The following is a 15,706-nucleotide window of genomic DNA, read 5'->3' as shown; positions in this document are numbered from 1 at the left end:
AAACCTTGCTTAATTTGAAAAAAAAATAAATCATTGCTTAATTTGTGATGCAAACGTGGCTAGCCCTTGGCAAGGCCACTCATTAATCATCAATTTTTCATAACAACTTGAGATTTCAATTTTTTATAAGTCCCTCTTCCATAAGAAGCTATTGTGGTTCCTGACATCACGGAAAAGACAAAGCAAGGAATAGCTTCAATGAAAAAGGGGAATCAATGTAAAGTTTAATTTGGAAATCAAATTTGGAAATTAGTATTCAACTTTCCTTCAACATGTATCACTTTATTTAAGGTAAATTAAAACTTATTTTAAAAAAAACAAAAGTAGAAATTAGAAAAACTTAATTTAGAAACACAGTAATTTTTTGAATGAAGTGCCTATTGAATTAGAGTTCAATGCTAAATAAAATTTAAAATATAGAAATCAACTTAAATGCAAGACAAAACCCTAAACCCTAAACCCATCAAAGAAAGACTCAAAATGTGAAAATGAGATACACCTCAGTAATAAATAGATTCTTGCTTCTTTTTTCTAATCATTATTCCAATAGGAGAAATATAGAGGGTACAAAAAGTAGAAACGACATTCTCATGCAAATGAAACGAGTCTGGTGGTATCAAAACAACCTGTACAACCCTTAAACCCCATAGTTTTTGGAAGAGACTCAGATTTAAAAAAACCCATAAATCCCACAAAAAAAGCTTATTTTGCTTTGTTTCCCAGCAACCGAACAGAGCTTATTAAAAAAAGATTCAACAAAAAAAAAAATGAGAGAAAACTTATTGAGTGGCTGTACCAGCGATGCTAGGTAGTGGAGTTGGAGTCGACAGAGAACACATGGGATTGTTTTTGAAATACAGAGCGGAAAATGAGAGAGAAAGTAGCCCTTTTTTTTTACGCTCCCAATTTGACATGGATTGATGATGTGGATTTCATGAGAAGCGTACTATCAAGTAGGACAGGGAAACTACACACACCTGGAAAATGGTTAGAAGTTCAACAAATTTTGGACACCCTCATTAGCAAAAAGAAAAAGAAAAAAGAAAAAAGAAAAACTGTATCTAGTCCCTATTTGCTCCATTATAAAGTCCTGATTAACCTTAGCAACAGCTCATAAGGCAAATTCACACATAGTTGTATCAGATCTATAGAGTATGTTGCAACCTACAGGCTAGCTAGCTAGCTAGATGTTAAAATCCTCTTTAATGATAATTTCAAACAAATTGAGCTGAAAAAGGACCAGATTAGTTATATTGTATTTTGCAAATTAAGAACATTTAAGCTATTTGATGAATAATTGTCATTATATATTATTCTAAATCTTATGAGTCCTAACACAAGAGAGAGAGGAAGAGGTGATGAATAATTGTCATCATACGTTATTCTAAATCTCATGTGCATTAACGCGAGAGAGAGAGAGAGAGAAGTCCAGTTGATTCTCAGACTGCTCTTTGAAAGATGGAAAGGATGACAGTTGAAAAGTCCAGTGCCTTCACTCCAATATTTTGTTGGCAATAGGAAATATGGGAGCTATATCCACAGGAACCTAAGATACAAGAGAAAATTACAGTAAGTCCTGGATACAATAAAAAGATATTACATGCTATATTTATGACATTTCAGCAAATGAGAATATTGGTGAAGGAAAATAACTTCAAAATTTCTCTTATACCGCCTAAAATAAAAATGATAAAAAAAAAAACCTCACAATTACAGTAATAATTATTAGAATAAAACTGCACTACCAAAATGTTTTTTTGTCCATTAATATCCAGATCTCAAGATAGGTCACTAGGTATACATCCTTCTTATGTCCTTGTCGTAGCAGTATCTCTATCAAAGAAAACATACTCAATTATACAATGAATGTATAGCTAACTTTGCTGTTGAAATCTTTAGATTGACGTTCTATAGATCTATAACGGAATCCTGCCCCTTCCTTGGGATGGGGAAATATACAGTTGGGACCATTTGTATAAACAAGTACTTCTGTTTCATTCACCCCACACATATAATATATAAGTTCTGTACACATTTTTGACAATATTTTTTAGCACCAACATTTTCATTAAAAATTTGTGCAAACTTTTTTTTTTGATAAGTAAAAAGGTGAGTAAAAATTTGTGCAAACTAATTGCAAAAGAAAACTATTCTTATACCTTATACCAAAGATGATTTTAGTAATGATTTCTTTCGCTAAAATATTTATGATCTCCCTCGTTCTGTCTAAGTTTACATTACCCTTTCTCAAACCATGTGACGGATATCTGTCTCTTAGCCCATACATTTTGATACAGGAAGTGCAACAATTTATTTATATTAGATTAGTTTTATTTATTTTTGGAAATCAATTGTATTAAAAATGTGGCCAATTGTATCTTTATTTTAGATCTTAGTGGCTAATTCGATTATTAATATTTTTAGACAATTGTCTAGAGTCGAGGTGATTTTGTAATTCAATAACTGGTATTTCCCAAGTCGTTTAGAAGGTTTCCTTACACAATTAGAATTAAAATTTCCTATGTCAGTTAAAATTAGGTTCAATCCTAATAGTCAATCTAAGCATATAATATTGTACTCCAATGGAGATTGAATATTTTTGATGATGAATTAAATTTCTTTTACAACTCTTCCAATAGCCCAGCACCGACACCTAGAGGTTATCTTTTACCTGGTACTGATTGCAAAAAAGCCGAAGTGCTGACTCCTGGGTTACTATCTCTTAATTTCGTGTTCTTTATTTTTCATGTTGCATTTTGGTTATGTCTTGACATTCACAACAAATTGTCCCAAAAGTTTGTACTATTAGAAATGAGTACTTCCATCACATTCAGGCTCAAATATTCCTACAATACCTAGGGCGTACCTAGATGTAACTTTCTACTGAAGATTATTTGCTCATTTACTGGAAATTGCTTAAATTATAGTTGTATCTAGAAAAAAAAAATGAGACTTTGAGAAACTCTACATAAGTAAATAAACTAAAAAGCTAAATAGAAAACGTTGGTGTCAAACAAACACGTACACTCACACGGCCATCATCACAAACACAAACACAAACAGCCACCTGAAAACACCACATCAAAAAGCCAAAAAGCCCAAGCACACTCACATGGTCACCAACACAAACACAACTGCCACATCAAATCCACCATGACTACCAAAATCACCGAATCTGCCATCTCCAAAGCCCTACAAACCTCACTGAAAACTCCCTCTCCCTCTCCTCTCTCTCAGATTCAATAAACCTGGACCTGAACTTCCTTTTCTCACTCAGACTATCACCACTGCAACCCAAAAAATCACACAACCAGTACCCAAACCACCACAAGCTGCCAATTGACACCCAAGCAAAAAATTGGGTTGTTGCTGTATGAGAAGTTGCTCCTCGGCCAAGACACACCCCTCAATTTATCCAGAAAAGAGCCAAGTTGTTGCCCCTTTTTAAACCAATAAACACTGCCTAAACTTGAAAAAAGAATGTGAGGGAGAGAAAGAAGAGAACAACAGAAAGGAGGTGAGCAGCTGAGAGAAAAAGAAAGAGTGGATGGCTAGAGGAGAAAAAAAAGTGGGTTGGGGGTGGGAGGGTGGAAGAAGAGAGGAAGTAAAGGAGAATAGCCAGATAGGTGGAGGGACTTAATTGTAATGTTTGTTTATTAAGCCCAAAACGATTGCAGTTTTAAGTTATTTGGCACAATTTTATTACATTATAATGCTTTCTAAAACAAAGTCATTTTTTCACCCATGTATAAACATGTTGTCAAAAGGAAAAATGGACAGAAGGGGATTTTTGCACTGATTGATAAACTGAGGTTTTAAATAAAACTTTTTAAACTTCAGGGTCAGATTTGAAATCATCCTTAAAAGTATAGGGTTTAAAAGGTGATTTCTCCTAAGAATAAAAAGGGAGATTCTTAGACTAAAATCACAAAGCAAGATGAGCTTTATCTTTGAGGCAGTGAAAATTTTCAACATCTTATATACCATTTGAACTTTCAAAAGGAAAAAAAATATGGTCAATTATTGATAAAAAGCTGTATTAGGAGTCAGATGAACCAACAAAAACTCCTACATGTAAAATGAACAGATTGTTATGGCTCATACCTGAATTTTCTCTAATTTCTGCAAAGCAATCTTTAATGGTTGTGTCATTTTACCATATTTCTGAAGAAGTAGATTTGCAGCTTCTTTGTCACCTTTTGCCTGTATAGTGAGGATCTCCCTACTCAGGCTTTCAACTGCACCTTCGACCTTTCAAAAGTAGAACAAACTTTATGGCTAAGCAATAAGAAAAGAAGAGAAACATATGGCTAAGAAATAAGAACAGAAGAGAAACTTTGAAGAGGAAGTATCATATACCCTAGAAAAGTCAACAGAAAATGTTTCATCAGGATGCAGGATGAAGGCTCCTTTGTCATACAACCAGTTAAATTGCAGTGCTTGTCCTTTCCTGAAGACAAGAAAAGTGCATAAGGTGCCTGGTGACAACACTAAACAGGGATCATAGAATGAATAGCTAGCTTACCCATGAGCTTCCTGTAAGCCAAAACGTACTGAGCGGAAGCATCCAGCAAGGAAGGAAATATACATGGACTTCAACAAACTCTTGGAAAGTAAATCCTGGACTCATAAGAGTTATGCAAGGACATCAGCCAAAGCTTCCCACAATCAATATAAAGCTTCTGAGATTAATTGCTACAGAAGACAATATATTTATTCTTTGGTAAGAACTTTCACACACCACATGAGATTTGATTCATTTGAACATGACCTAACCAAACACTTCCTTTATAAGGGGTGGAAGTACCATTAGCCCAAATGCTATTGGCAAAAAGACATGTTATTATATCATTATTTTTTCTCTTAGTTCATTGGAGGCCCGTTACCTATGGTCTACAGGCATTTGTAGCCCTGTCCCTCCTCTTAAAGCACCCATTCCCAAGTATAGGTGCAATTCGATTAGTAGCCTCTTGTACTATTATAAGAGATTTAACCAACTAAGCTAACCATAGTAACCTATATTATTTAATATTTTGTGATTAAATTACAAGATTTATCATCCTTCAATGCAAAAGAAATCATACTTAAAAAGTTAATGCGACAGAACATTAACTGTAAGTGTAAGCAACACCTAAATCAATGATATACATAATCATTAAGCAAATCCTGTTGATACATGCACTTTAAGCAGTAATTGCATTGACTAAAACATGCTCAAAGCATCCCATAAAACCAGTGAATGACCTGGCAGATTAAAAACCGTAGTGCCCAAAGGCCAACTATGTCAGCTTTTGCTTCTTCCAAAGCAGAGTGGAGTTCCTGCAGTTCCTGTATCAAATGGTAAAATATAAATCAAGGAAAACAGAGCTGCTTATTTAATAAAAATTAACACTAATAGGGAAAAAAAAGGATGAAAACAGAAAAGAAATTAAATCAAAGCTCTTCTTCTTCATTTTCTTATTCTTAAATAAGTATATTAGATCAGAAGAAAATAGATCAGACAAAAGAATTTTATTTTCTAAAAACAAAAAGAAAAAGTGGGTAGGCTGGGGGAAAATGTCAGTAAAGTACATTTATCACTATCAAAGTTCTACTGTTTTAATTAGGTCCGAGTGTTGTTAACTGCAATAATGCTAAACCTTATGTCACTGCAGTTGATTTTGACCCTTCTTCAGTGTATGTCAGCCTTGATGGTACTTATACAAAAAAACGTCAGCCTTGATGGACAAAAATTGGTATGTGACTGGCATCTGACTACTTCATACAAAATTTAGATAATTTGTCTAATTTAAGGTCAAGTTTACAAATGTATGTAATCAGTCTATGACATGAGAGGGAAAGAAAAAGCAAGATACCAAATGACTTTGGAACTCAAATATCATATTGTCCACTTTATTAACACTTTCTTTCATCTCCAATCTCACCCCCCCAAACCCGGGAGGTAGAAATAATGGCTAGAAGGCAATGGTTGTGAATAGGTGATTGAGTTAATTGTGTTGGAATGAAATTGATGGGAGTGCTTGTCAGATGGTTCTGGATTTAATGGAGAAGTTCAAGGGATGCTTTTATGGACTTGACTTGAACAGGATCGCACCGGTGACAATGGTCATTTGTCTTGATTTATAGTGGTGGGTTTGGGTGGTAAATTTGGCCATAAGCTTTGGTGATGAAGATGGATATGGAATTAGTTCAATATAAAAGAATGTCTTATTTTTCACATATGCATGTGTGAGACAAGCATGCAATTTCAAGATTGAAGTGAAATTTGGCTCTGTTGTCCAAAATTTATATAACTTGTTCAGACAATGCCTAGAAAAGTCGTGTTAAAGCTGATGGAATCGTAGAGGATTCACTTTTGACCCAACCATGTTAAAGTTGCAAAACATTTGAGCATAAAGACCAAATACAAACAATGTGGCAAACAATTTTAAAATGGGGGACAAATTATAGTTAGCATAAATCACAACAGTCCTAATAGACAACTGAACACCAAAAGATAAAACAATGAAAAATTTTTACTTAGACATATCACATACAGTGACAATCATTCATCCATTTTGTAAACTTCTCACCTACATTTCACATAAAGTGAGAACATACAAGAAGAATCCTACAAGACCTAGCACATGGATGTCAAAGAACTAGTACACGATTTGGAATTGAACATTGTTAGAATAATGGTTAAGTGCTTAGATTTAAGTTTTCTTAATAGTTTAAACTTTTGGGACAATTAGTACTTTATCATGGTATCAGAGTAGGTAGTTTGGAGTTTGAACCCTATCTCCGCACTATCTTCTATTTAAACAGTTAAAAATCTCATGTGTTGAGCCTCACTTTTTAATGGGATCCTGATCCCACACGTGAGGAGAAGTGTTAGAAAAATTATTAAAAGATTTACCAGTTCCTAATAGTTTAAGTTTTTGGAATAACTGGTAATTTATAAAATAAATTCAATTGGTTTCAATCTAAATGTAACAAAATATGCAAAAAAAGAAAAAGAAAAAGAAAAAAGGGTTTGATGAGCTCTTTGATAGATAGTCAAAATGGGATGAGGAAATTGAATACTATTTCTAGCTGCAAATACACATTCTAATGAAAGTGGACATTTTTGTCAAGAATTTTTTCTAACAAAATGAAAATTGAGTTTCAATCAAGAAAAATTCCATAAGCTGAAACTTGTTTCCTTTCAAGTTCCATCATTAAATATGAGATGATAAAGAAGCAGCTCAACCTTAAAACCTATTAGGCTGTTTGGTTCAAGAAATCCCAAATTCATATTAAATCAAATCATATTCTAGATATGAGCAATCTAAATTATTAGAAGAAAACCCTTGGGCTGGCTTAGCAGATAAGTTCAAATTCTATCTTGTTAATTGGAACTCTGTTTGTTATCCCATTTCTAGGTTTGGGGATTAGGAGCTTGATGATTTTTAATCCATCACTGTTGGGGAAACGGCTATGGCGTTTTGGGGTGGGTACAGATAACTTATGGCATAAAGTGATCACAACTAAGAGTATTAGCTTTGGGTGTATTAAAACATCCAAAATGCTATTTTAGCACACCAAACAGCAAAAAACCTGCTACAACCGGTGTGCTAAACCTAAAAAAATTTGGCATTGTACTACAACAGTCTGCTACTAGTAGCTGTAGCTCAAATGCTAAATAAATTTTTTATCACTCTCTACTCTTGCCTCTGTTTATCTGAATCTTACTTTCTCATCCCTCTCCTTTCTCAAACCAAACACCAAAAAACTTGCTACAAAAGGTTTGCTAAACCTAAAAAATTTGGCATTGTACTACAATAGTCTGCTACTAGCAACTGTAGCTCAAATGCTAAATACTAAATATATTTTTTATCACTCTCTACTCTCGCCTCTGTCTGACTTCACTCCGATGCAGTTCATTTTTAAAGCTAGCTGTAACTAGCTTATGTTGTATAATAAGTAGTTTCCATTTACTTTTAATAGCTTTTATCACTTGTAACAGAAAATTAGTTAGCTGATAGGTTGTTAGTGATAAGTGCAATAGCCTATTAGTTAGTTAGGCTTTGGCTAATCACATGGCAGCCACATGGTGGGTTCTTGTAACTTAGCAGTTTGCTTATGTAACTATAAATAAGCAAGCTGTCCTCATTGTAACTAGTTGAATTTGAATCCAAGAAATCTACCTATGAGGTATTATTCCAAGAATGTGTTTCTTGAAGAGCTAGTTCATTCTTTCTTTTCTCTAAGCAACTTAGCTATCTAAAGCATATTTCGTTTTCATCATTTTTCCTCCATCACACTCTTATCCCTCTCCTCTCTCAAACCAACCCTCAATCTTAACCTCTTACTGCCATCGCCACTGCCACCATTGAAACTCACCCTTTCTCTAGATTGTGGTCTCTCTAGATCGGAACTCACCCTCTCTCTAGATCATGGTTTGGTTTGATTCGTTCCTTGGGTTCGAGCGCCATCGTTCCTCATTCTGGGTTGTGAGTTTGCTAGGTCACAATGGAGTTTGATCTGGGTTATGGTAGTTTTCAGTTGATCTGTAGTTTGATTTGGCAGGTCACGGTTGATCTAGATTTTGGTTGTAGTGTTTTTTTTTCCCTTCTTGTTGGTGGTGAGCTTTTTAAGGTTATTTTAATGGGTTGGTATCTTAAAATAAGAGATGAGATGTAGGGAGTATTGTTAAATGGTGTGTTATAGTAGCGAAATTATCTCTTTGGTGTGCTAATTCACTATCTTTTTTAGCACTCTGGATGCAGATATTCTAAGTATGTAATTTTGTAGGGTGGTTGGTGTATAGCTCCCGCAGGAAGGACATATGGAATTAACCTTTGGAAGTATAGTAAGGGTTGGGCAAAGTTTGCAAATTTTGTGAAAAATGAGGGTACGGATAATAAGGGTAAAATTCAGTTTTGGCATGGACATTGGTGGGGTGATTAGCTTTTCAGGGATCGTTATCCGGAATTTTCCTAATTGCTAGAGACAAAGAGGCAAAGGTGGCTAATTATTTGACTGCATTAGTTGACTTCCCTGGCACCTAGTATTTATTTGAGCTATGCATGATTGGAAATTGGAATTCTGGGATTTTATTTTTGGATTACGCCAGTCTCTGGAGAATAGGATGACCTGGAAGGCAAGATTTTAACAACATATAATATACTGAAGTGGGGTATTGTTATCCTTGACTGGTGCAGTATGTTTAATTCTAATAGGGAGACAATTGACCATTTATTTATCCATTTTCAGGTAGCTAGATCGCTATGCGGTTTCTGTGGTGTCTTCTTTGTATAATTGGGTGATGCCTAGACAAGTGTCAAATTTTATGTCGAGTTGGGTTGGTGACGTAGGACAACCACACTATTTCAATGGGATAATTAATCAACAACAAAACAAAGGATAAACCCTAGGAGTTAGCACCTAAGGGTTGCTTGGAATCAGAACCAAGCAAAACTGGAGTCGACACCAGTGTAAAAGAAACACACGTTTATTATAATTCTCAAAGCAGTCTTACAATAATTAAAAAAATTTCTTAAATAGCAAATAACAAGATGTATAAAAAAAACCCTAATTATTAAATGCTCGAGCTTGTTTAATCTTCAAGCCCAATCAGGCTCCATCCATAAGGCCACAGATTAGGCCGTCTTCTTTTTGCTCTTCCTCCCATACATGCGTATAATTGGGGGCTTGTACCTTATATTCGCACCAACTCCCCCCGGGTGAGAAGAACTCGACCCTATCGAGTGGAAATCTGAAGAGCTTTTATAGTACTCAAGCAAGTCAGGATCTAGTTGATGTAGCTCATCTTGAGTAATCCATGTGCAATCAAAATTTGGTCGCCCTCGCCAACAAACTAGGAAATGGTGAACTCCTCCATCCATGGTAGAAACAATCTGTTCATCTAAAATAGCATCAATAGATTCTTTATGTGCATAGGGTAGATTTAAGGGTAAAGGGGTAGGGATAGGGTCATCAATAGGATCAAGCAAAGGCTCATGAAAAAGGGTATCAGGAATAACTGTGGGGCTTTTATAAGCAACTAGATCCTCTATATTAAAGGAGGAGCTAATACCATAATCATGAGGAAGGTCAATGACATATGCATTTGGGCCTATTCATTTCAATACCTTGAATGGTTCGGCACTACGAGCTTGCAATTTCTTAACGTTTCCAGAGGGAAACCATTCAGGTCGAATCCAAATCATGACATAATCTCCTACTTGAAATTCTGCATGACGTCGATGATTGTCAACATGAATTTTATATTAAGAAGTACTTACTTGAATTTTATTGAAAATCTCATTATGCAAATCATGAATAGGTCGTGCAAATGTCTCAACAGATTCAGAAATTCTAACATGTGGAGACATGGGCAAAAGATCTAAGGGCTTCCTAGGTGTATACCCATGCACAAACTCAAAAGGACTAGCGCTTATAGACCTATTGATAGAGCTATTGTTTGCAAGTTGGGCTGTAGGAAGAATTGAATCCTAATTCCGATTGTCTTCACCCACTAGACACCGAAGGAAGTTGCCTAGACTGCAATTAACCACCTCAGTTTGACCATTAGTTCATGGATGAAACACAGTGGAAAATTTCAATTTGGTGCCTACTAAATGCCACAAAGTCTTCCAAAAATAACTCATGAAGCAAACATCCCTATTAGATACTATGGTTTTGGGAAGACCATAAAGTTTGACAATCTTATCAAAGTAGAGCTTTGCAATCTTAGAAGTATTAGAGATCTTAGAACATGGTAGGAAAGGAGCCATCTTAGAGAAGCGATCAACAACTACTAGAATAGAATCATGCTTCCTAAAGGTGGGGGGCAATCCTAACACAGAGTCCATACTCACATCCTTCCATGGGCGATCTGGCACAGGTAGGGTGTATACAAGCCAGTGTTTTGCTTGCGATGTTTGGCTAGTTGACATATACGACATTGACCAACTATCTTGGTAACACCCCTTTTAAGACCAGGCCAATAGAATTGACGTTCCACTTCCTCAATTATTTTGTCTCAGTCAAAATGACCTGCAAGGCCTCCTGCATGTGTCTCCCAAACTAGGAAATCTTTCACTGAAGACCAAGGGATACATAACTTGTTGGCTTTGAACAAGTAACCATCTTGAAGAGTATCATCATTCGGGATTAGCTGTGAGGCATTACTTAGGCTAGTGTAGAGCTCCTAATGTAGAGCTCTCCAAAATCTGGGCATGACTTATAATCATCCTTGAGTTGTTCAAACCTAGTAACCTTAACACTCGATAGCAAAGATACCCTTCGACTTAGCGCATCAGCAGCCTTATTCTCAACTCCCGCCCTATGTTTCCCCACAAAGGAGTAGCGCTGCAGAAATTCAACCCAACTATCATGCCTAAAATTTAGCTTCTTCTAGGAATGGAGATAGCGCAAGGCTTCATGATCAAAATAGATAACAAATTTTGGAGACAACAGGTAATGGCGCCAACGCAAAGAGCTCGAATAATGGCATAAAATTCTTTGTCATATGTGGAGTACTTTTGCTTAGTATCATTCAATTTCTCACTAAAATAAGCAATTGGGTGGTGTTCTTGACTAAGTACTCCACCTATGCCAAGACTTGAGGCATCACATTCTACTTCAAAAGGCTTGGTAAAATCAGAGAGACGCATGATAGGTGCCTCAGTCATCTTTTGTTTTACTTCATTGAAAGCCTTAGCAGCAGCTTTTGTCCAATTAAACTCCCCTTATTTCACGCAGTCAGTGATGGGAGACATAATGGTATTAAGCCCTTTGATGAATGGGTGATAAAAGGAAGCAAGCCCATGAATGCTTCGAATTTCATGGATATTTTTGGGCTCGGGCCAATCCACAATTGCTTGAACCTTTTGGGGTCGGCAGAAACTCCCTTTAAGGATACTATGAAACCTAGGAAAATGACTTTATTGGTAAAGAAAGAGCACTTCTTGAAATTGCCATATAAACTCTCTTTCTTAAGGGTAGTACAAACTTGAGTTAGGTGGTTAAGTGTTGCTCCCTAAATTTGCTATAGATGAGGATGTCATCAAAGTACATAACCAAAAATTTTCCTATAAAAGGCTTGAGCACTTGAGTCATCACTCTCATAAACGTATTAGGAGCATTAGACAATCCAAAAGGCATAACCATCCACTCATATAAACCATCTTTCGTCTTGAAGGCAGTTTTCCACTCATCGCTAGGACGAACCCTAATTTGATGATATCCATTTTTCAAGTCTATCTTTGAGAAGATTGTTGCTCCAGCCATCATATCCAACATGTCATCCAACCGAGGGATAGGGAAACGATATTTCACAGTGATCTTATTGATGGCACAACTATCAACACACATCCTCCAAGTTCCATATTTCTTTGGAGTCAAGAGTGCAAGGACTACACAAGGACTCATACTTTCACAAACAAATCCCTTTCTAATTAGTTCATCTACTTGCCTTTGCAACTCAACATGCTCTGTAGGGTTCATCCTATAGTGAGGCAAGTTTGGTAGGGTTGCTCCAGGCACAAATCTATGGCGTATTGTATGTCACGCATGGGTGGTAAATGATCGGGGAGTTCCTTAGGGAACTCACCTTTAAATTCCCGGAACATTGACTTCACTTCTTCAAGTTGCTCCTCTTGGGCCTCCCCATGAAGTTCCTTGGCAACTAAGGCAAACACAACTGATTCTTGAATCGCTACCCTTTCAAATGCCTTTGAGCTTATGATGTTCAAACCTTTTACCTTTGCTACTTCTTTCTTCTTGCTCATGTTGATTGCCTTGGGTTTCAAAGGATTGAGCACAATTTTCTTACCTTCAAACACGAATGAACAAGAATTGGATCGCCCATGAAGGGTGACCTCCAAATCATAAAGCCAAGGTCTACCAAAGATAATATGCCCTACATCCATGGGAATCACGTCACACCACATTTCAACCTTGTAGGTGAGGAATTGAAGTGGGACAACACATCTTTCTTTTATGGCTATGGAGGAGGTATCTACCCAAGACACTTTATATGGATTAGGGTGTGTGATCAATTTCAAGCCTAGGCGGGAAACAATGTTAGAGGACACCGCATGAATACAACTCCCACCATCTATAATAACCTTGCAAGTTTTGTCCCCACACTTGGTGTAAGTTTGGAAGATGGCACTCCTTCACCAATCATCAATGTCTCTCTGTTCTACCAATGCACATCTTACCACATTCACTTTGGGGACACCAAAGATGTCCTTGAAATCATCAACTTGGGGAGAGATGGCTCTAATGCACGCAAGATAGCTAGGATCATCTTCCCATTCTGCTTCAACATCTTGGATTTCTTCAACATTTGGGTCATACACAAGCTCCTCAATATCTTCTACCTTTTCATCATCCTCTTGAATGACAAGGGTTCTAAAGGGACATTTAGCTGCAATACGTCCAACCCCATTGCATTTGAAACATTAGAGGCGAGAACCTAATCTTGAAGGCTCATTGACCACACCTTTTCCCTTGTCCTCTTTTCCTATTGGGGTGCTATTAGGGTTGACCTTAGGAGGGGGTAAGGCAAGTCTAGATTTGCTACCAAAAGGTTGAGGGTTGGTAGAGATACTCCGAAGCTCAAAACGTCGCCAAAAGATAGATTTGGATGCTAATTCACAATTCCTAGCAAGGTCATATGTTTGGTTTAAGGTAGTGGCTCCTCGAGTGATAATCTCGCCTAGTAGGTTAGCATTTAAACCTTTCTTGAACCTATTGAGTGTGACAACTTGTTCCTCGACTATTCGAATTTGCCTCTTGAACTCCTTGAATTTCTCTATATATTCAACCACAGGAGTAGTGCCTTGCTTTAGGCGATCTCATTCCTCAAGAAGGGAGCTCCTATAAGTTGGAGGAAAATAATCCCTCGAGAGTGCATCCTTCATCTCAAGCCAATCAGTAATAGGGGGTTCACCTCGTCGCCTAAGGGTATCCTCAAGGTCCTTCTAGAAAATGTCGGCTCTTCCAATTAACTTCATCCTGGCATACCACCTCACTTTCTTATCCTCAGCCCAATGGTAATAGTAAAAGAATTTCTCCATCTAACGTACCCAATCAATGAAAACCCATGGGTCTAGGCAACCATCAAAGGTGGGTGCTTCTATCTTTCCTTGGACATCTTATCATCATAATCCCTGGGGCCATTGTGATTATAGTGATTATGTTCAAAGTTTGGAGCCCTATTAAAGTAACCATGATGATTTTGTCAAAGCATGTTATCTCCTTCATGGTTAATAGTCTCTTTTTGAGATGCTTCAACTCACTCTACCCTTTCCAGTAAAGCATGGACTGTTTTTGCTAGGCTTTCTATGGTTTGCTCTAAGGAAGCCTTAGGCTCAGAAGTGGATTGATGTTCAACGTTTGACATGATGCAACCACTACGTAGATGCATGCACCACTATATTTATGAATGTAGTTGAGATTCCCAAAAATTCGAGTAACCAATTCTCAATATACAATCAAGGTCAAGCAAAAGTGCATACAGAGACTAAATCAATGAATCAAAGGAATAAATTGCAGTCAAGTAGTGGCAGTGTTCACAATATTGAGAGATAGCCCAAATGAATTGAAACTTCCACAAAATAAAAAGCTCAACAGTTAATAAAGAGAATTAGATTCTTCAAAGGCCACCTTTTTTTTTTTTTTTGGCTTTGGCTTTGGCTTTGGCTAATCAAAGGAAACAGATAACTTTTTATTTATTTATTTATTTTTATATTTTTATAATGGGTATTGAAAGAAATAGATGGCCAACATAGCAATTAGCTAACAAAGCAAAGGTAAATTAAATAAGCCAATGGTGGGGCATGCACGTTAAGAAACTAGTGATGTATTTGAAAATGACAAATTGAGTCTACCAAAGAAACAAAGAAAGAAAGCCTGATCCTTGTAACAGAAGCCCACTTGGATGACATGCTCTTGGGCTTGGGCTAGTCTGTCATGGGTCTGGGCTCTTCTACTGCTTGGTCAAATTTATTATTTTTATTTTATGCGAAATATAAAATACACTACTCAAATACAGTATTAAAGAGACTTAAAATGAAAAACTCTTTGCAATGGACTTTGACTGGCACTAGGGGTCGACGACTGGTGGCGGCACGAAAACGGGGAAGACAGCGGCGGCACGAAACATGGAAGAATGGTGGCTGTTTGTCTCAGGTCTTGGTATCGGCAGTGGTTCGATGACCTCAGCAACGGCGGTCAAGGTTGATGATGGGTCTCGGTGGCTAGTGGGCTGATGGGTCTTGCGTGGGTGACTTTTTTTTTTTTTTTTTGGTTTGTGGGTCCAGTGATCAAAGGCGAGCACCGATGATGGTCACTAGCTTGGAAGGGGTTGCTGGCTTCTTCAAGTGGTTGTCTACGGTTGTGTTGCTTGGATCGGAAACCTGGCTCTGATACCAAAACTGTTGTAGGACAACCACACTATTTCAATGGGATAATTAATCAACAACAAAACAAAGGATAAATCCTAGGAATCAACACCTAAGGGTTGCTTGGAATCAGCACCAAGCAAAACTGGAGTCAGCACTAGTGTAAAAGAAACCCATGTTTATTATAATTCTCAAAGTTGTCTTACAATAATCAGAAAAAGTGCTTAAATAGCAAACAACAAGATGCATAAAAAAAACCCTAATTATTAAATGCTCGGGCTTGCTTAATCTTCAAGCCCAAAAACTAGTAGGCTCCATCCATAAGG

At 36.9% G+C, this 15,706-nt stretch overlaps 1 protein-coding gene across 3 annotated transcripts in view; it reads right to left on the bottom strand.

Moving 5' to 3' along the window:
* Positions 1-504: 504 nt before the first annotated feature.
* Positions 505-15,706, bottom strand: part of LOC115992249 (nudix hydrolase 3) — a 56,599-nt gene continuing 41,397 nt past the window's right edge. The window contains exons 17-22 of one of the 3 annotated variants that reach the window (XR_004092451.1): positions 5,245-5,328; positions 4,526-4,620; positions 4,360-4,450; positions 4,105-4,251; positions 1,379-1,546; positions 505-977 (exon numbers count right to left, since the gene is read on the bottom strand). Coding sequence is in view for 1 of the 3 variants with exons in the window: in XM_031116347.1 (XP_030972207.1) it covers positions 1,493-1,546; positions 4,105-4,251; positions 4,360-4,450; positions 4,526-4,620; positions 5,245-5,328 (471 nt within the window). In the remaining 2 variants the exon portion in view is untranslated. Of the gene's footprint in view, positions 978-1,122; positions 1,547-4,104; positions 4,252-4,359; positions 4,451-4,525; positions 4,621-5,244; positions 5,329-15,706 lie in introns of those variants that run through there. The other 2 variants (XR_004092452.1, XM_031116347.1) reach the window with 2 other exon arrangements.

The sequence above is a fragment of the Quercus lobata genome, chromosome 5, assembly GCF_001633185.2.
Source record: "Quercus lobata isolate SW786 chromosome 5, ValleyOak3.0 Primary Assembly, whole genome shotgun sequence".
Taxonomy (NCBI): domain Eukaryota; kingdom Viridiplantae; phylum Streptophyta; class Magnoliopsida; order Fagales; family Fagaceae; genus Quercus; species Quercus lobata.
The sequence above is the reverse complement of the archived record's forward strand: the minus strand, read 5'-3'. Positions and strand labels throughout refer to the sequence as shown.